At 39.3% G+C, this 20,547-nt stretch overlaps 1 protein-coding gene across 2 annotated transcripts in view; it reads left to right on the top strand.

The window, feature by feature from the left end:
• The window catches only part of Dsg1 (desmoglein 1), a 30,982-nt gene extending 10,755 nt beyond the window's left edge, over positions 1 to 20,227 (top strand). The window contains exons 4-16 of one of the 2 annotated variants that reach the window (XM_036204915.1): positions 794 to 949; positions 2,687 to 2,831; positions 4,531 to 4,697; positions 6,097 to 6,231; positions 6,516 to 6,701; positions 9,848 to 10,107; positions 10,423 to 10,562; positions 11,790 to 12,161; positions 15,239 to 15,375; positions 15,703 to 15,775; positions 17,874 to 18,082; positions 19,148 to 20,021; positions 20,076 to 20,227. In XM_036204915.1, coding sequence (XP_036060808.1) covers positions 794 to 949; positions 2,687 to 2,831; positions 4,531 to 4,697; positions 6,097 to 6,231; positions 6,516 to 6,701; positions 9,848 to 10,107; positions 10,423 to 10,562; positions 11,790 to 12,161; positions 15,239 to 15,375; positions 15,703 to 15,775; positions 17,874 to 18,082; positions 19,148 to 20,021; positions 20,076 to 20,227 — 3,006 coding nt within the window. Of the gene's footprint in view, positions 1 to 793; positions 950 to 2,686; positions 2,832 to 4,530; positions 4,698 to 6,096; positions 6,232 to 6,515; positions 6,702 to 9,847; positions 10,108 to 10,387; positions 10,563 to 11,789; positions 12,162 to 15,238; positions 15,376 to 15,702; positions 15,776 to 17,873; positions 18,083 to 19,147 lie in introns of both variants that reach the window. The other variant, XM_036204916.1, reaches the window with a different exon arrangement.
• Positions 20,228 to 20,547: the final 320 nt, after the last annotated feature.

A 20,547-nucleotide genomic window follows, 5' to 3' on the forward strand; every position in this document is an offset into this window, starting at 1 on the left:
AATTAAAAGTTTAAAATGGGGTTGGGGATTTAGCTCAGTGGTAGAGAGCTTGCCTAGCAAGTGCAAGGCTCTGGGTTCGGCCTCAGCTCTGAAAAAAAAAAAAAGTTTCAAATGACTTGTTACTACAAAAATCTATTTAAAATTTTTTTCTGAATCTTTGTAGTTTTTAAAGTTATTTTTTCATTTAAAGATCAACATTATGTGATAATTGCATTATAAAACTCTCCAAGAAGGCAAGGAATAACCTACATTAGACAAAGAGCTAGCATAAAGTCCAAAACTAATACAAAAATAGAGCTATAAATGTTTTATGATTATGGCATCTATGGACAACAGCTATGAAGACTTCTTAGGGTGACATTTAGTTCTTCATTGTTTGGTAGACATAGAAATAGGTTTTGGCATGGTGGTGCACTCCTTTAATCCCAACACTCAGGAGGCAGAGGCAGACAGATCTCTGTGAGTTCAAGGCCAACCTGGTCTACAAAGTGAGTTCCAGGATAGCCAGGGCTGTTACTCAGAGAAACCTTGTCTTGAAAAAACAACAAAAAATAAATAAATAAACAAACAAAACAAAAAATACCTAGAAATGGAATTATTTTATTATATTGCTATTTACCATTAAAAATACAATATTGACCATATACCTACTATTACATTTCTATGTTTTTGACGCCTCCCAAATGATGTCACAGACAACACATTCAACAATTCTCAAGGACAACAGTTGTCCTATGTCACATTTAGAAGTCCACATGGCCCTTGTAACATCTTCACTTGTATCTTTCTACAGATTCATTCTGATTGTGCCGCAACCCAGCAAGTGACATACCGCATCTCTGGAGTAGGAATTGACCAGCCACCTTATGGAATCTTTATTATTAATCAGAAAACTGGCGAAATCAATATAACATCCATCGTTGATCGGGAAGTCACCCCCTTTTTCATTGTAAGTGGGCTTTGTTTCAATATCTGTATGCAGGTATAAATTATTCTTGGAAAAATCTTAGAATGTACCAGATTTGATTTCAAGAGTCCCAAAATTGGGATTTCTGAGATCTTTCTTAATTCACAGGTACCCTAATAGATGAGAAAAAATAATACAGAAATGTTTCCCTCATATGTTAGCAAAAAAAGCTAGTTAACATCAGCTCCATGACAAACTAGAGTATTTGTTTGGAAGAGCAAATCTTTAGCTTTTACTCAGTCTTAAAAAAGAAAATCAGTGGAAATCAACACTTCCCTTTAACTCCACTGCCAAGTGATGAGCCTGGAGCTACTTGCTATTTGTTCCATATGGACATCATCATAACTTTACACTGTTCGAGATCATCTGAGCTCTAAAGGAAATTTGAAAACTCACTCATCCTTAATCTCTCTCTCTCTCTCTCTCTCTCTCTCTCTCTCTCTCTCTCTCTCCCTCTCTCTCTTTGTAGAAGCTGTTACACAACTTACATAGCCTCTCTTCTAATGCTCCACCTTATTTCTCTTTAAGCAGTTCACCGCCCCCCCACCCCAAACATGCCACCTATCCCAATACCTCCATACACATAGCACTCTCTTTTCTGGCTCAGATACATTCGCTGCTGAGTCTAAAAGCATGATCAGCTTTCTGCCTTCCTGGAGCTTTCCTCAGGCCATGTCTGCCACCCTATTGTTCCTTGTCACCCATCACAATCTCAATCCTATCACCGAGTTCTCCCCTTTTATTCTCCTTAGCCGTTTACTGTCTCCATTTCTGTCTGTCATCATGGCTAACACTTCTTAATCAAAAACTAAAAGAAAATAAGCTGGGCGGTGGTGATGTGTGCCTTTAGTCCCAGCACTTGGGATACGGAAGCAGGCAGATCTCTATGAGTTAGAGACCAGCCTAGTCTACAATTGAGTCCAAGGACAACCAGGACTACACAGAGAAACCCTGTCTCAAAATAATGATATAAAAACAATCTTTCCAATGTCCTTGTAGTCTCTTCTATTAAAGTCCCACCAAAGGTCTGAGGATGTAATTCAGTGATCATCATTTGCTTATTGTGTGTAAAAGCCTAGGTTCAATCCCCAGCCCTGAAAAAAAAAATATTCCAAACTAAGTCCAAATATCCTTCAGTCCTTGCTGTTTTTCTTCACACTGCTCATCTCCACCCCCAGAACTACTCTAATCCCTTAGCCTCCAGGTCCAAATCTGTACTCTTGACTTCTTCCCTCCACAGTGTCTCCCAACAAATTCAGCAAATCAGCAAACCAGTCCACCTAAGGCACAGTGTATTGTTACACAGAGCAGATGACCTCTGTGAAAATATACACTTTACACATCTTCACAAGGGAAACAGTAATAATGAAATAAACAGCCATGTAACCCCCCAGCACTTAAGAATGCCACATTGATTTTAAGGTGGTCCTCTGACTCTCTGACCACATTCTCTAGGGCCCTTCCTCTGGCACTTTTTCTTGATTTTAAACATAGAATCTACAGCATTTCCTTTGTCTAATGTATCAAGTTACCTTTTAAGTTGCGTTTTGTGCTCTTGTTTGCCTTTTCTTATTGTTACATGTGTTGCATGTGTCCATATTTTAGTGGGAAATAATAATATGGTATCCCTTAATCCTATGTGGTACCAGGGCAATATCTCCATTCAGTAAGAACTTACGAATGCATACCTCACCACAGATCCTTTGCCTCCATGTCTAGATCTACTGCCGAGCATTGAATGCACAAGGTCAAGATTTGGAGAACCCACTGGAGCTAAAAGTTAAAATTTTGGATATAAATGACAACCCTCCCGTGTTTTCCATGACTACATTCATAGGACAAATAGAAGAAAATTCTAATGCAAGTGAGTCACCTGTACTACTAAAGAAACTATGTGCTGATGACTAAGTTACTGTTGCTAGGCAACTGGGCTGAGCTGGGTCAAGGTAAACATCAACTGGGAGAGAAACTGTAGAAAGCCTTCAGAAGCAACGATTCAGTAATTCCAAAGCAAAAAGTGGGATTCACACTCATGCCTCATGGCCTAGCTCCTAGGAGAGATGTGCAATAAATCCCAACAGGATCTGCACAGTAGTGACAGGCTCAGAGGGATAAGAATTCATTCTGTGCCTGAGTGTGTTGAAAGAACCCCACTCACATGTGATGCAGTCTTCTCTTCTTATCTGCTGGGTTTGGCTCCAGTAACCCTAAACATAAAGAGATCTAGGGAGCTCACATCCTTTTACAAATGAAGTCTTGTTTACATATATCCCTCCATAGATTTTAAATTATTTCTAGATGACCACAATGCCAATGCAATGTAAATATGATATAAATATTTATTATCCCGTGTTTCTTAGATAACAATAACTAATGACATGAATGGGCCTTTATAGACTCAGCCAAGTTCTTTGAATTGTTCTCACTTATTATGGGCTGAACTGTAGGCATGGCCCACAGCTGCAGAGGGCCAACTTCAGTAGTTGTGCTTGCTCTCTGTTCACGTTACTTGGTTTTTACATTGGAAGTGTGTTATAAATGTTATTGCATGTGGCTCACTGTGAATATTTGTAGCATATCTCTCAAATGGTGAGCTGGTGCTAAGTAGGTAGCACTAAGGAATCTATTCTCCCCTCTAGAATTTCTCTGCAAGGGCTCTGACAATCTCAAAGTAGAGTTGCTACCCTGTGACTTCCTCAACCTACAAATTTAATTACTAATCACTCAGTTGCTTAAGTGGGACTACATATTAGCCATTTGTATTCCACTAAAGATTATTCAGGAGGTATAGATCTAAGAGGGAGAAGTGAGAGGGGGAAAGAGAAAGAGAAGAGAAGGGATGGGATGCCCTGGCACACTAGCAAATTACTTTGGAAACAATGTAGAGAGTAGAGCAAAATTCCAGTAGATGAATGAATGTTTTCATGCCCAGTAGTATCACTCATCAAACTACTTATTAGATTAAGAAAGAAGATAAGGACAGGGCAATGTATGTGATCAAACAAGCATTTCCTATAATCTCCTAGTTACACAGGATCTACACAAGAGTCAATTCCAATCTAAACAACAATACCTCTTCCTAAATGCCCAAAATGTACAATAATACACGTTAAAAGATCATTATTCAGTAGACACTCAGCCAATATTCTCATTTGCTATTGAATTCTCACATGAGTGTGGTGTTATTAAAATTCTCATTTGTAGCTGTGGGAAGTAAGGACAAGAGCACACAGTAAAAAAAAAAAGGTCATATAGCACAGTTGGGAAAACACTGAATTTTAATGCTATTTTATTTCACCATAAGCATCTTGTTTATAAAAGTTGTATCAGAATAATAAACAGGGAGTCAAAGTAAAAGATTGCCCTTCCCCTTCAGCAGTGTCTAGGCTCCTATTCAAATATGGTCTTTTTATCACGTCAAAGGTAAAGAAAGGAGTTAATATATTGGTAGGCTGATGTTGTACAAAGTGAAGAAAGTTGAACGCACACTGCTTGAAAACAGATAACATATTTTATTGTAATAATGTTCATTGTCAAATTATGGCAATTGTCTCTATTCCTAGACACGCTGGTCATGGTACTCAATGCTACCGATGCAGATGAGCCGAATAACTTGAATTCGATGATCGCTTTTAAGATCGTAACACAGGAACCTTCAGATTCACCAATGTTCATCATCAACAGAAAGAATGGAGAAATCCGAACAATGAATAATTTTCTAGACCGAGAGGTATTTCTTCATCTTTAAAATGGTTTCATTCAAAAGGATATGGTTCTAAAAGTAAGGGTACTTAGAGAGGAAAACTAAAAGGATGTGTTCAAATTTTGCATATTTTATTATATTTATTTATTTACTTCTGGGGGGTGTGTTCATGTGCGTGCTATGATATGCTTGTGAAGGTCAGAGGACAACTTCTAAGAGTTGGTTCTCTCTTTCCATCATATAAGATGTCTCTCAAGTTGTCAGGCTTTGTGGTAACTACATTTATCTGCTGAGCCATCTCACTAGCCCTATTTTTACATCAACATTTTAATTTAAATGTTTTTATGCACTAGATATTTTGATTATGTTCTTTTCTCTCCTCCAACTCCCTTCTAGATTCCTCTCCTTCCTACCCACCCAATTTCATTCTCTCTTTCTCAAAAGAAAACAACTATCAAAACAAATTAACAAAAAATAATAAGATAAAATATTAAATATTAAAATAAAATTAATAACTATTACAATAAAAATGTGCATACACACAGTACACACTCCTGGACATAGGCCCTGCCCTGGTGTGTAGTTGATATGTCCAGTGACATTCCACTGGAGGAAACTGTTTTCTCTTTCACAGCAGGTATCAGTCGCAAGTAGCTTCTTGGTTAGTTTTGTGTCCACTTCTCGTTGCTGAGATTTTGGGGATTTTTGTGGCCCTCCACAATCACAGAGTACTCTGGGACCATGAAGAGATGTACAGAAATTATACCCATAAATGAGAATTATTGCGTTTGTGCACAAGTCTAAGGAAGGTTCCATGATTTTCACTAACTTCTAAATTCTGAATAGAATAAAAAATATAAACATCTTCATTTTTTTTGAGACAGGGTTTCCCTGTGTAGCTTTGCGCCTTTCCTGGAACTCACTTGGTAGCCCTGGCTGGCCTCGAACTCACAGAGATCCTCCTGGCTCTGCTTCCCTAGTGCTGGGATTATAGGCGTGCGCCACCACTGCCCAGCAAAATATAAACATCTTCAGTGACTCCATTTCCCACCTCTTTATTTGCCTTGGGTATTCAGTGGTTCTTTGCTCATGCCATGAATCTTTTACAAACCATATCTCTCTCCTCTTGAACATTCTGGCCGGTCTCATCCTTTAGAGACTTCTCCTCCCTCTGGGCATACAATGAGTAAGAAATGAAGTCTTTAACAAAATCGTTGCTTCTTTGAGATTATGCTAGGAAATCATCACTGGAAATGAACGTGACGAATTCCATACTGAGTGATGAGAGATCTGCGGATTTTCATCTGTGATATCTTGTCTTCTATCATGGATTTATGTAAATGTTGAGCCAGTGTTTTAAAAGACCTCTGCATAAGACCGACTGTCTATACCTAGTGTTCCATAGCCTGCAATGTGTCTTTTTCAGCAATATAGCCAGTATTCCCTTGTCGTGAGAGGCTCAGACCGTGATGGTGGAGCAGACGGCATGTCTGCAGAATGTGAGTGCAACATCAGAATCCTGGACGTCAATGACAACATCCCATACTTGGAGCAGTCATCTGTAAGCATTTGTTCTTGAGAATTAGATTTGATTATATTTATTACATTCCATCTCTTTTAGGAACCCATTCAGGTGTAGTTGCTACATTTGCTGTTTACAACACCAGTGTAGACACACACTTTCTCTTAAATTACTTCCTACAGCAGGAAAAGTAGATTTGAACAATGAAGTATGCAATTGCAAGCAAGGATGTTGTATCTGAATAGTTAACTGTAAACAAGCAGCAGACAGCCTGGTACAGGCTCTCTCCCCCACTTTGCTCTGATATTTTGCTTCTTTTTCAGTATGACATCAGCATTAAAGAAAATGAACTGCACTCAGAGCTTATGCAGATCAGAGTCATTGATCTGGATGAGGAGTTCTCAGATAACTGGAAGGCAGTCATTTTTTTCATCTCTGGAAATGAAGGAAATTGGTTTGAAATAGAAATGAATGAAAGAACAAATATGGGAATTCTAAAGGTTGTCAAGGTATGGCATAATTATCCTAAATAATTTGCTTTGCTGGTCTTTTCTTTTTCAAAATATCAAAGTTACATTGGTATTAACATTTTATAAATGAGTCTATGAAATAATAAAAATTACATGCTTTAAAATTATATAAAATACAAATGTCTTTAATATGAATATATATGTGCTTATATTGCTTCAGGAAACTAGGCATTAACACTTTGAGACTCTTTTTATCAATACAGTCTTCCAAAGATCACATCGGGGAAAGCATTTCTAAATAAGAGGGCTTTGAACAAAAAAGTATGATTAACGTTTAAAGTTAAGGCTTTGTTTGTATTTATTTAAAGATTTATTTTTATCATTTTTAATTACATGTATGCGTGCCTATATCTGTGTGGGGCATGTACCATGAGTGTAGTGCCCTCAGAGGCCAGAGGCATCAGATCCCCTCGGCTGAAGTCATGTGTAGTTGTGAGCTGCCCAGTGTTGGTCTTAGGAACTGAACCCTGACTATCTGCAAGAACAGTATGTACTCTTAACCATTCTGCTGTCTTGCCAGCCCAAAGTCAATAATTAAACATTTTGTTTATGTTTTTTGAGACAGGGTTTCTCTGTGTAACAGCCCTGGCTGTCCTGGAACTTGATTTGTAGACCACGCTGGTCTCAAAACACTGAGATTCACCTGCCTCTGCCTCCCAAGTGCCGGCATTAAAGGCATGTGTCACCACTGCCCAACAATTAAACAATATTTTAAAAAGCAGATTTAACATGAACTTTAAGAATCTACCCATGCTAACACAATGAGTCTTTAACACTATGCTTTAAGAATATTCATCACATAAATTAAAAGTTATTATTTTTCCAGGATGACTAAATTAAATCATAATTTTCCAGCGTGCTTTTATGGAATTAAACTGTGACAATTGTAGAATTATAGAACCTTTATCTTTTCATCTCACTGTGGCCTTTGGCCAAGGCTTATTTTATTTCTCCTCTAAGTCAACTGTTCACCACATTTACATGAAGTGAAATGTCCTCTGAGATGTAAAGTGAAAACCTGACTCATGAGAAGCTGATAGTAATGTTTTCAGCCTCTGGTACAAGACTCTAGGACAAATGTCTTAAGTCTTCAATAATTCTTCATGATTGTATGTGATGCACACAATACGAACCATTCATGGTACAATCATTCCCTCTTCATCTACCTCTTTCTTTCATCCTGTCTGCAGGAGCCCTTCCATTCCCTGGGGATTCTGTCTCTTAGTGTAGACCCAGGGTTCCCCTAGCTCTGTCACTCTGGTCTCTTTAGACTTACCCTTAGTCCTGCTCAGTGCAGTTCAGAAAAACACTGTGAAGCAGATTTCCAACGGACTCAGTCCCTTCCTTCAGGGAGTGTGGGCTTATCGCTCCCATGTCTCTTAAAATTTCATTCACTGAAACTATTGCTTCCATTTGCTTAAAACCATTTGCAGATGTTTCTGGTCAGCTTTGCCAGCACCCCTTGAAGATTAGATTATGTCAAATCCGTATTGTAGAAAAAAGATGGAGGCTCAGACAACATGCACTTACCCTAAATTCATTGCTAGTACATGGCACAGACACTTAAATCTAGGTTTCCTTAACTGTTAAATTAATTATTTTTCTGTGATATTATCTAGAACTGGATGCTAGGGAAATTAATTTCTAACCCATTTCCCTACAATTTTATATTACTCTAAAAATTATTCATCTTATTTGTTCTTAATATCTCTACCTAAAAACTAGGATAGTTCTCCCAAATATGATAGCAAACATTAAACCCTTTATTATAATTATAGAGAAGTAATATGAGTATGGTGTGTATGCATATGCATATATACTTATGCTATATACACTTACATGCTATAATTGGTAGTTTGAGTTGCAAATAAAACTAATTCTTTTATATGGAACTTTAGATGAACAGGAGAGCTCATTGTATAAATATTTTTATTTAAAATAATCATAAACATTAGAAAGATATATTTGGTACATGGGGAATACATCAGCTATTTGGCAAATTTTACGAATTGTGCGTTTGGATATCAACTTTCGTAAGAAAACTTCCTGCTTGATTATTTTATAGTATGAAATAATTTTTTAGAACATGTTGAAGAAAAAATATTTATTCATATATATATACATACATATATATACATACACACACACATATATATGTATGTGTGTATGTATGTATATATACATTGACATTCAAAAAGTCACCCTAAAGTGAATTTTTGTTTGTTTGTTTGTTTGTTTTGAGACAGGTTGCGCCTTTCCTGGATCTCGCTCTGTAGACCAGGCTGGCCTCGAACTCACAAAGATCCACCTGCCTCTGCCTCCCGAGTGCTGGGATTACAGGCATGTGCCACCACTACCCGGCATCATTTTTTTTTTATAACCTTGTTTTTTAAGATTTTGTTTGTTTGTTTGTTTGTTTAGCTGAGGATCGAACCCAGGGCCTTGCACTTGCTAGGTGTGTGCTCTACCACTGAGCTAAATCCCTAACCCCTGCCTGGCAGGGCCAAACATTTATTATGTATACAGTATTCTGCCTGCATGTGTCCCTGCAGGCCAGAAGAGGGCACCAGATCTCATTACAAGTGGTTGTGAGCCACCATGTGGTTGCTGGGAATTGAACTCAGGACCTCTGGAAGAGCAGTCAGTGCTCTTAACTACTGAGCCATCTCTCCAGCCCCGTGAATTTTTAAAAACAGTTTTTCAGGGATAAAACTAGGTAAATGATCTGTGATATATTTGACTTATATTTTGTTATAAAAAGAGCTACTTTCTCAGAAATGTGCTAACATAAATTGTCTCTGCACTGCAAATATATTAATTGGATCACATGTTGAATTTAAGTATTTAGCTGCTTTGGTGAGAAATTAGGATTCATGTCCTATGCTTTCAATCTTTTCAAGAAGAGTACCAGAGCAACTCAATGTTTTTCCTTACTTATATTTTCATGTATACGCCTTAAACTAAATACCCAACAGGTAAGACTACACTAGGTAAATCATATGGATTTATGTTCAATTTTATAACTGAAACAAGAATGTAATAAATTACTTTGACTAGTCTCAAAGGATTCCTCTGTCCTCTGAAATGTTTTCTTACAGTAAAACTAATTCTTTCTGTGTTTTTAGCCTCTAGATTATGAAGCCATGAAGAATCTACAACTTAGTATTGGTGTTCGAAATGTAGCTGAATTCCATCAGTCAATTATTTCTCAATATAGACTCACAGCAACTATGATCACTGTAACTGTGTTAAATGTAATTGAGGGCTCAGTGTTCCGGCCAGGTTCAAAGACATTCGTAGTTAACAGTCAAATGGGAGCAAATTACAAAGTAGGAGACTTTGTAGCCACCGACCTGGACACGGGTCTACAGTCAACAAATGTTAGGTAAGGGGCATTTTCCAACTAAAATCATAATCTTAGGGGATCGTAAGAAGGGAATAAGCAATCTTAAGGGGGAAGGAAGGGAGGGTGAAGGAGTGTATGTGACATGGAAGTAAGAACTATTGGGGGGAACCAGCAGAGGAGGACAGGTCTGAGGTGGGCAAAGGGAAGAAGGATGCATGAGAACAAAGTGTGTGACACTTACCTATGAAAAGATACAATAAACCCATTATTTTGTACACTAACTAACCTTAAAAGTAACGTTACAAAGTCTTCTTTTAAGATACCTTTAATTTCTATTGCATTTTTTGAATACAGATATGTAATGGGAAATAACCCGGCTGACCTGCTGGCTGTTGATTCAAGAACAGGCATAATAACTTTAAGAAACAGAGTTACTATGGAACAATACCAAATGCTTAATAAGAGATATGAAGGAACAATACTATCAATAGATGGTAAGAAATCAATTTAACTTCCTTCCAGAGGAAAACAAGCATAAATATTCTTGGATAATTTAAAAATTACTATCCTCTTGTAAAGAAATCCCCTTTCCAATGAAAGCTGTCATGTTGAACACTGTATGCTCAAACTGTCAGTAGCATGCAGCTAAGACTGTGAAGACTGTGGTGAGACTGGGTGGCTGTCATGTCTTTTATTCAGAAAGTATTATTGAGTCTTAACTAAGTAAGTGCCAGCTTTTGTGCCGGCTCTAGAGCTCTGTCCATGAAAGTAAGGCTCATGGCTTGGCAACAGCCCAAACCAAACTCAACTCCTGTCCTTATTCCTATCTAATAATCCCACTTCCAGTAATCTTTGGGAAAGTGTTAAATATAGAAGGCTGTTTGCACAGAGAGGCTAACACAGCACTGACTTCACTAGGTATTATTGAAAGCAATAGCCACAGGTACCTGAGTGAGAAAACCATAGTCCATTTGCTACAAAAGTGTGTATCTGTCAGGAACTATGTTAATCAAATGTGTACTTAACCATGAAAAAGTGAGTACAATTTAAAGAAAAAAAATACTCAAATCCCATTCAAGTAGGATGAACCATAAGATCAAACCAATGTACCATAGATAAGCAGCATAAGCCTTGTCCTAAGGACAACTGATCTTGAAGGAATCTACAAAGTTATCCTTGTGTACTGGTGCTATGGCTTGGCTTGGGGTTGTGACTCACATCTGTCTGTGTTTTTACATTATTCAACTTAAATATAATATCAAATTTGCAACACTATAAACTATCCAGTAGACAGTATTGCTGGTAATAATGATTAGGTTAGTTATAATGCAGTCATTGATTGGCTTAAAAACCAAGTAGAAGAACTAAGGAGACAGACTGGTGAGAGTCTCCAGAGCCCCCACAAAAAGCTGGCCATGTAGGTGGACACTTGTAATCTCAATGACAATGGGGAGGTGACACCTGAGACTGAGTCTTTTGCTCGCCAGTAGGCCCAGCCTTTACTCTGGGAGTTTCAGGCCCCTGAGGATCCACTAGTGAGGTTGTCCCCCATCCTCACACAATCACACATGCATGACAGTCACACAGACTGACTGGGAAGCTACTGAGTTGATGGAATAACTACAGGAACAAGCTGAGGTGGGAAAAGAAAGGGGTTCTGGATTTCTGACAATTCCTAGTCTGTGTACAGACGACTATTTCCACTGTGAACCTTGTTACAGACAGTCTCCAGAGGACCTGCACCGGAACAGTCATCATTGATCTTAGTGGCTCTGGCTGGGTGACAAGCACAGAGCAAAACACAGAAGGTGGCGGCAGTACAGGAGGTGGCGGCAGTACAGGAGGTGGAGGCAGTACAGGAGGTGGAGGCAGTACAGGAGGTGGCACAAGTGGAAATACTTCCACCGAGCAAACCACAGGATCATGGGACGGCAGTGGCGGAAACGGCGGCAGTGGCGGAAACGGCGGCAGTGGCGGCGAAACCTACGATAAGGAAGACTGGGACACTAACCGGGAAAGAGCCCCTGGAGACAACGTTCACTTTGGTCCTGCTGGGATCGGGCTGCTCATCATGGGGTTCTTAGTCCTAGGATGTAAGTACTTCAACGCTTCCTTTGGCATGGGCCTCTTAAAAGATGGGGAAAGAAAAAGATGTTTTTCTTTCTTTTTTTTTCTTTCTTTTTCTTCTCTCTCTCTCTCTCTCTCTCTCTCTCCCTCCCTCCCTCCCTCCCTCCCTCCCTCTCTCCCTCCCTCCCTCCCTCCCTCCCTCCCTCTCTCTCTCTCTCTCTCTCTCTCTCTCTCTCTCGGTTTTTCGAGACAGGGTTTCTCTGTTTCTCTGTAGCTTTGGAGCCTGTCCTGGATCTCACTCTGTAGATAGACCAGGCTGGCCTCAAACTCACAGAGATCTGCCTGCCTCTGCCTCCCGAGTGCTGGGATTAAAGGCGGAGCCATCATCGCCTGGCAAGAAATAAGATTTTTTTGTTCTTGGTTGAAATATATTTTACACCCTCTTATGTTATGTAGTTATCCAGAAACGTTTGTGCCAGGTATTGAATTTACTGGGAGGAAAAAAAACTACATATAAAAAGTCAAGAGGATGAAAGGCATGGCATTGAAATAGAGAACTCCCATGGTGAAGAAATAAAGGCTGTGCCTGACTGTTGCTGTGGATAATACTCTTGTACACTGGTTTAATAAAATGCTGATTGGCCAGTAGCCAGGCAGAAAGTATAGGCAGAGCAAGCAGACTAAGAGAATTCTGTAAAGAGGAAGGGCAGAGTCAAGAGTCCCCAGCCAGACACAGAGGAAGCAAGATGACAAGGCAGAACTGAGAAAAGGTACTAAGCCACATGGCTACACATAAGTAAGAATTATGGGTTAATTTACGTGTAAGAGCTAGTCAGTAATAAGCCTAAGCTAATAGCCGATCAGTTATAAATAATATTAAGCCTCTGAATGATAATATTAAGCCAGGCTGGATCCGAGAAACCTTCAGCCTATAACTGTGTGGTAAGGAATCAGGCTAGGAAGCCAGGCTGGATCCTGAGGGATCTCAGGCAATGCAGGGTTGCAAAATTTAATAAAAAAGAACCAGACAGGACAAGTGTTCAACTGAACAATATATGTCTTCTAAGGATTACCTAACCATTCTGAGTTTTGCTGTTCTTGCAAAATAATTACTGCTACTTCCTTTACAACACCACTAGTTGATGGAAAGCTGCTACAGTCTATGGCACAGTAGACATGGACAGAAATACAGACATAGAGTCTAATGGATGTTTCAGGTGAACTTTAACATTGCCCTGGATTATGATGGAAACGGGGTAGTATCTTGAAGCTTACACAATGTCATTAAGTTAACACAAATGTTGACATTTGCAGCTATGTGTGGCGGCACACATCTGCCATGCAGGGAGCTGGGAGGTTGAGGCAGGAGGATCATGAGTTTGAAACAAACCTGAGGTATATGCAGCAAAACTCCAAATAAATAAATACAAAAATGTGAAAACTGCCCTTTTCAAATGTAGAATCATAAAATCTTGGTAGTAAAATATGTCTCACATATTTAATTAATTATTCACAAAATGTACATTGAGATAACTCATATACAAAATTTTAAAATATTTGTTCTGCCTTCATTTCTCTCATTTCAAAAAATATACTTATTTTTACTTTAGGTATATGAGTGTTTTGCCTACATGCGTGTAACCTTTATTAACCATGTGGGCCTGGTGCCTGCAGAGGCCATAGAGGGTGCCAGGAATCCCTTGGAACTGAAACTACAGGTGGTTGTGAGGTGCCATGTATGCTTGGTAACAGAACCTGGGTCCTCTGCAAGAGCAAGAGCTCTTAGCCACTGAGCCCCCTCCCCAAACGCTCTTCTTTTCTCTTAATGAGTCAACAGCTACAAATGGATACTTCTTCACTAGGTTTTCGCTGACTTTAAACTCACCTTCTGAAACATTCCATTGACATAGATCCATCTAAACCATGGGGAAATTTGATCACACTGAAGAGAACAGTTTAAAGTTGAGCACTTCCTCTAGAATTTGAAATACACTTCAAAAAATGAACATTCTGGGTTAAGTAACAGAAATTCATCCCTATTGGCTCATTAAAAATAGAAGTAAGGACCAGAAAAAGTTCCATGAGAAAGATAATGAGTTGAAAAATACACTTTTTCTTCAAAATGAATCAAATAAAGGAAGATGTGAGCATGAGGAAATGGAACAAGAACTCCACAGGAGCACAGATCATCCTTGGCAATTTGTAGTCAACTCTTTGTTCTACCAGAGCAAACTAATACTAAAGAGTAGATGGTGACCACTCTAAATAATAGCTAACTTTCATTTTCAGTTTCCTTAAGATTAGTGTCCAATATCAGATAATGTGGCTAATAAAGGCTTTCGATGTTATACATAAGCCTTTGGGTTAATTACTCTTCTCTCAGCTTTACAGATTTTCAAAAAGAGCAAAACTCATTAATTCTTTGCCTTCTCTCTTTTTTGTCCTCCATCCACTCCTCCTTCCGTCCTTCTCTGTTTCTTTCTACGTCCTTCTCTGTTTCTTTCTACTGTTTATACATTCTTTCTTTCTATTCACTCATTCAAAATGATCTGACAAGATTCTCTGACAATAGTAAACACGTGAGTGAATGCCTCAAACAGATGAGGAAGAAAAGACAATGCGAAAGTGATAGTCTCTATTTATGTGAGAAATGTTTAAAGAAAAGATATCTCTGTGGGAAACAATAACCTTCATGAGGATAATTAAGTAATTGAATAAGATTTCCCCTTAAAATAGAGAAACAAAAATGTATGAAAATGGAAAAGTAAGTAGAGGCTTGAAGGATCAAAAGTGCTACCTGAATTAACTTCCTTTAGTTTCTGCTCTTCTCTGAGTGATGATAGGGAAAAGAATCAACTATTTTAATCTTATGATTTCATCTGTAATTTTAATACTATGAAACAAATTGAAATTCACTGCAGTCTGGTGGTTCCAAGCTCACGCTTATTCAGGGATCTGATCATTATTAATTTATTGCCCTGGCATTTACAATAGTAATTTTAATTTCAGACAGCTCAGGAATTCTCATTGAATGATTGAAAATCAGATTGTTCTCTTTTTAACATAGCCCACAACTAAACCCTTTCCTCTCTCTATCCCTCAGTGGTCCCATTCTTGTTGCTCTGCTGTGATTGTGGAGGTGCCCCTGGTGGTGGAGCTGGCTTTGAGCCTGTTCCAGAATGTTCTGATGGAGCAATTCACACATGGGCAGTAGAGGGCCCACAGCCTGAACCCCACGATGTAAGTGCTAATCTGTAAGAATGAGATTTGGGGACTCACAAAAACCCAGTGTCCAGACATGCCCTAAGATGGCAGAAATAATTCAGTCTACACTATGCTTGGTTCTTGGGTAGTGAATGAGGAAAGGAAGAGGAGCCGGAGGTACATCAAGATTCCATAGAAGTCACCAGGGAAGACTTAAACATGAGATTCAACTTTCAAGTAGAATTCAGAAGCTTCCTACATAGCATTCTTTTAGGAATTCTGTGATAATTTTATAATAAGACTATATTCCAGCAGAAAAAGAAGAGCTTCATTACTAATAGGAAAATGTCTCTTGTCTTTTAGGGTATAACTACTATCTGTGTGCCACAAATGCCACCTGGTAATGCCAATATTATAGAATGTATTGACAACTCAGGTAAGCAAAAGAGAATGACTCACTTTTGTCTTCTTTCGTTTTGTTTATTTTACTTACTCATTTCCACAGAGAAAAAATACATTCATGTTTGGCAGAAGTATAAACACTGACCTTTAAAACATCTGTCTAAATTCTTAAATTGAAAGCAAAAAGACGAAACACTTTTAAAACCTTCCAAAGCCCTCGGCTAAGGTTGTGCACACATGGGGGAGTTTCTCCTTGCACGGTATTAATTAAGACTGGATATCTACAACTCATCTAGAACCAATGTCTGGAGTAATTCCCAAGCAGAAACCAGGAAGCTACTCCTGTAATAAAAAGAACAAGTAAAATAACTTCTTCTGTCAATAGAAATAGCCTTACTATTTTATATTTTTAATAGTAAATATTACTTAATTCTTTAGTTTTCTTTTAATTTTTTGAGCAATTATTACTTTTTTAAAGACTTAGTTATTTTTATTTTATGTGTATAAGTGTTTGCCTACTTGTATATCTGTGCACAATGTGTGAGCAATGCCCTCAGAGGCCAGAAGAGGACATTAGAACCTTTGGAACTGTAATTAGTTGTAAGCTGCTATTTGGGTGCGAGGAACCAAACCCAGGTCCTCTGCAAGAGCAGCCAGTGTTTTTAACCAATGCACCATCTCTCCATTACTTTTCTACTGTGAATACTATAAAATGCATCAAACATAGGAATGTTTCTATTTTGTAGAATTGGATTCAATAGTCTGCGTATCTCCTGTACAATAGATCACATGTCCCATTTCTCATCATGTGTCCATTTTTGTTAGTGTTGCCAATATCTCCTCATGCAGAAAATAGAAACTCACTGGATCACATCTGCCCCATTAGTCTGCAGTTAGTTCCAGAGACCCATCAATTCATCAAAATCACCAATGTTTATTTATGCATTGATTCTTTCATTAAGTCTATGAATTTTCACACAAGTACTAAAGTAGCATGGAAGGCATCAGGATAATTGGAATATGAAAAGTGTGTTTCCCTCAAACTCAAATTAAAATGCTGTATGATGGGGCACGCATCCTATTGTTTCTTTTGTGGGTTTATTTGTTGGTTGATTGGTTGGTTGGTTGGTTGGTTGGTTGGTTGGTTGGTTGGTTGGTTTTTCAAGACAGGGTTTCTCTGTGTAGTTTTGGTGCCTGCCCTGGATCTCGATCTGTAGACCAGGCTGGCCTCGAACTCACTTAGATCTGCCTGGCTCTGCCTCCCAAGTGCTAGGATTAAAGGTGTGTGCCACCACCGCCCATCTGTTTCTCTCTCTATTTTTGTATTGTTTCTTTTTTATTATTATTAAGAAATGTTTTATTCATTTTACACACCAACCACAGATCCCCCTCTCTTCCCTTCTCTCACCTCCTTCCTCTCCAACCCACCCCCCATTTCCTCCTCCAACAAGGTGTGGCCTCCCATGGGGATTCAGCAGAGCCTGGTCCATTCAGGAGAGGCGCGTCTAAGCCCCTTCCCCTGCATCAAGGCTGTGCAAAGTGTCCCACCATAGGTATTGGACTCCAAAAAGCCAGCTCAGCATGCATCCTATTGTGAATTCCCTACTTTTATTTCACTACCTCAAGCATGTGGCATGCTTCTTCCCACTTCTCACATCCAAGCGCTTATCCAAGATACTTCCAGAAACTTTTCTTCTCATTGTTAACTATGACCCCTCTTTTGGAATCCCAGTGGTCCTTACGCCTTCTACAGGATGCCATGTGCATCCAGGAATGCATTGTAGGTATACTGTTACTATTATTTAACTTTTAGAAATAGAGCTACTTAACTCAACTTAATGCAGTCTGAGATCAAACTGTTCAGCCCACAAATTTTTACTGTTTCATTGCACTTCTATCAGTGCACCACATAGAAAAGATGTCAACAGATGATAAAATTAGCAAACTTATTAATATTGTTTTTATTAATATTAATTTTAAAATATCATAATTATCCATCCTTTGTGAATCATCTTCTTCTCTTCCCTGCTCATAAATACAACCTTGAATGGAGAAACTATACATGAGAGTAAGTTAGCTTTTAGCTTACACTATATTAAAAAAATCAAATTTGATGTGCCCACTGCTTTTAGGAGTTTATACAAATGAGTACTGTGGCAGAGAAATGCAAGATCTGGGTGGAGGAGAAAGAACTACAGCATTTGAACTGATGGATGGAGTTAAAACACCAGCCGCACCTGAGATCTGCCAAGAATATTCAGGAACGTTAAGAAGAAATTCAATGAGAGAATGTAGAGACGGAGGTCTCAATATGAATTTCATGGAAAGTTATTTCTGTCAGGTAAGGCAAGGCTTTTAGCCACAGGCTTTTCTCTCCATCCACCGTATTTCAAGCTTTCACTGGCTCCCTGGAGGGCCTCGAAAGCAATCTAATCTTCATGCCCAATAGCCCCCACTTGCCGCTGAGTGTTTCTGGAGCTCTGACTGGGGAGCATCTTACTCCTCCACTTCAACAGTGCCCATGGCTCTCTTTTGTATCTAGTATGAAGTCCTAAATCACGGTTCAGGTGCCACCTTAGAGCTCCATCCACCCTGAGCATCAGCGCACTTCCCTTATTCACAGCTGACTACTCACCTCGAACCTCTGGTTATTCTGGTCCACTCTGTGATGCTGTGTACTGTTATTGTTTGTTTGTGTTTCTCATCCCTCCTCTTTCACACATTCCTACCCACCTTGCAAGATTCGGTTCAAATATCGACACTTCCCAGAAGCTTTAGCAGTGAATTCTCTCATCCAGAACAGGAGCCTGTTTATTCCACACTTTGTTGTGTTTTCCTTTAAGACAATTTATAAAATTTATCATTGATAAAAATTTGTTAGTTCATGTGTCTACTATTTTTAATTCCAACCCATTAATTATTTACAATATTGTCAAATAAAACCTGAATCCAGAATCAAATTGTTCTGTTTTACCAAAAAATTATCAAAACTAGTATCCAGAATCACTGTATCACCTTGCCTAAGAGAGAGAAAATGTAATCTTTCGTGAACCTGTCAACTGTAAATACCCTTTGGACCAAACACGGTTCCTCCCACTAACTTTTTTGAGCATACTATTTTTATTTCCTTCCTTCTAAATTAGTAACAAAATAGACATGTGTGAAGTTTTATATGTGATATTTACGTTCAAAGTGCACTATTTTAAGCAAGTTCATCTAAAGAAAATTTTGAAGATCAAAATGTACTGGAAGTATAGCTAAAATAGCTTTGAACTGGATTCTTTCAAGCACCTATGAAATCGTGTGTTTAGAGTAATTCTAGTGAATATTAGAATTTAGATTACATTCAGATCTAAAAAAATGTTGTTACTGTTTGTTTCACTTTCTCTTTCTTCTACAAATTCAGAAAGCTTATGCTTATGCAGATGAAGATGAAGGACGCCCATCCAACGACTGTTTGCTCATCTATGACATTGAAGGTGTAGGTTCCCCTGCAGGCTCCGTGGGCTGTTGCAGCTTCATTGGAGAAGATTTAGATGAGAGCTTCCTGGATACCTTGGGGCCCAAGTTTAAGAAGTTGGCCGACATCAGCCTGGGAAAAGAAATAGACTCGTATCAAGGTCCTGATCCTTCTTGGCCTCCTCAGAGCACTGAACCAGTGTGCCCCCAGCAAACAGAGCCCCTTACTAGTGGACACCCCCCCATCTCCCCACATTTTGGCACTACCACAGTAATTTCTGAGAACACCTACCCCTCTGGCCCTGGTGTACAGCATCCTATGCAGATTCCTGACCCTCTAGGCTATGGTAATGTCACTGTGATGGAGTCATATGCCACCTCTGGCACTCTGAAGCCCTCTGTCCACTTTCATGATAACCGACAGGCTTCAAATGTGTTGGTGACAGAGAGGGTGGTGGGCCCCATCTCTGGTGCTGATTTGCATGGGATGTTAGAGATACCTGACTTAAGAGATGGATCAAATGTCATAGTGACAGAAAGGGTAATAGCCCCAGGCTCAAGTCTACCCACCACTCTGACCATTTCCAACCCTAGAGAGTCTTCAAATGTGGTTGTGACAGAAAGAGTGATCCAACCAACTTCCACCATGATGGGCAACCTGAGCATGTCCCCTGAGTTATCAAATGCCCACAATGTGATTGTGACAGAGAGGGTGGTTTCTGGTGGTGGTGTAAGTGGAATTAGTGGCACCACTGGGATAGGTGGTGGCATTGGAGGTATAGGCAGCAGCAGTCTGGTGAGCACAACCATGGGTGCTGGTGGTGGGGGTCTGAGTGGAGCTGGCGGTGGCACTGGGCTGAGCAGCTTTAGTGGAGGTGGGGGCATGAGCAGCATGGGTGGGACAGCCACTATCGGCCACATGAGGAGTTCTTCTGACCATCACTTTAGCCAGACAGTTGGATCTGCCTCCCCAAGCATGGCTCGAAGTCGAATAACAAAGTATAGTACAGTACAGTATACCAAGTAGTCAGGGTCCCAAAATACTGTTCACCATCATCACTGTGATTTACATTTGACTCCTGCCCCCCAAATCTAACAGTACAAATTATGACGCAGAGCAGGTTAGAGGAGACCTGGAGAATAAGGTGAGGAGCCACAGTGAGAATAACAAAAGGCAACATCGCAAGGCGAGAGCGTTCCCTAGCATTGGTCAACCTTTTCTTGCATTAACACTAATGAAATGATGACAGTGAACTTGAGGCACAGTCTTATTTGTGGCTATGTGGTCTACAGGGTTAGTTTTTGTTTGTTCATTTGTTTAATCTGTGTGTCCTGTAGGCTATCACC

The sequence above is a fragment of the Onychomys torridus genome, chromosome 13, assembly GCF_903995425.1.
Source record: "Onychomys torridus chromosome 13, mOncTor1.1, whole genome shotgun sequence".
Lineage (NCBI taxonomy): Eukaryota > Metazoa > Chordata > Mammalia > Rodentia > Cricetidae > Onychomys > Onychomys torridus.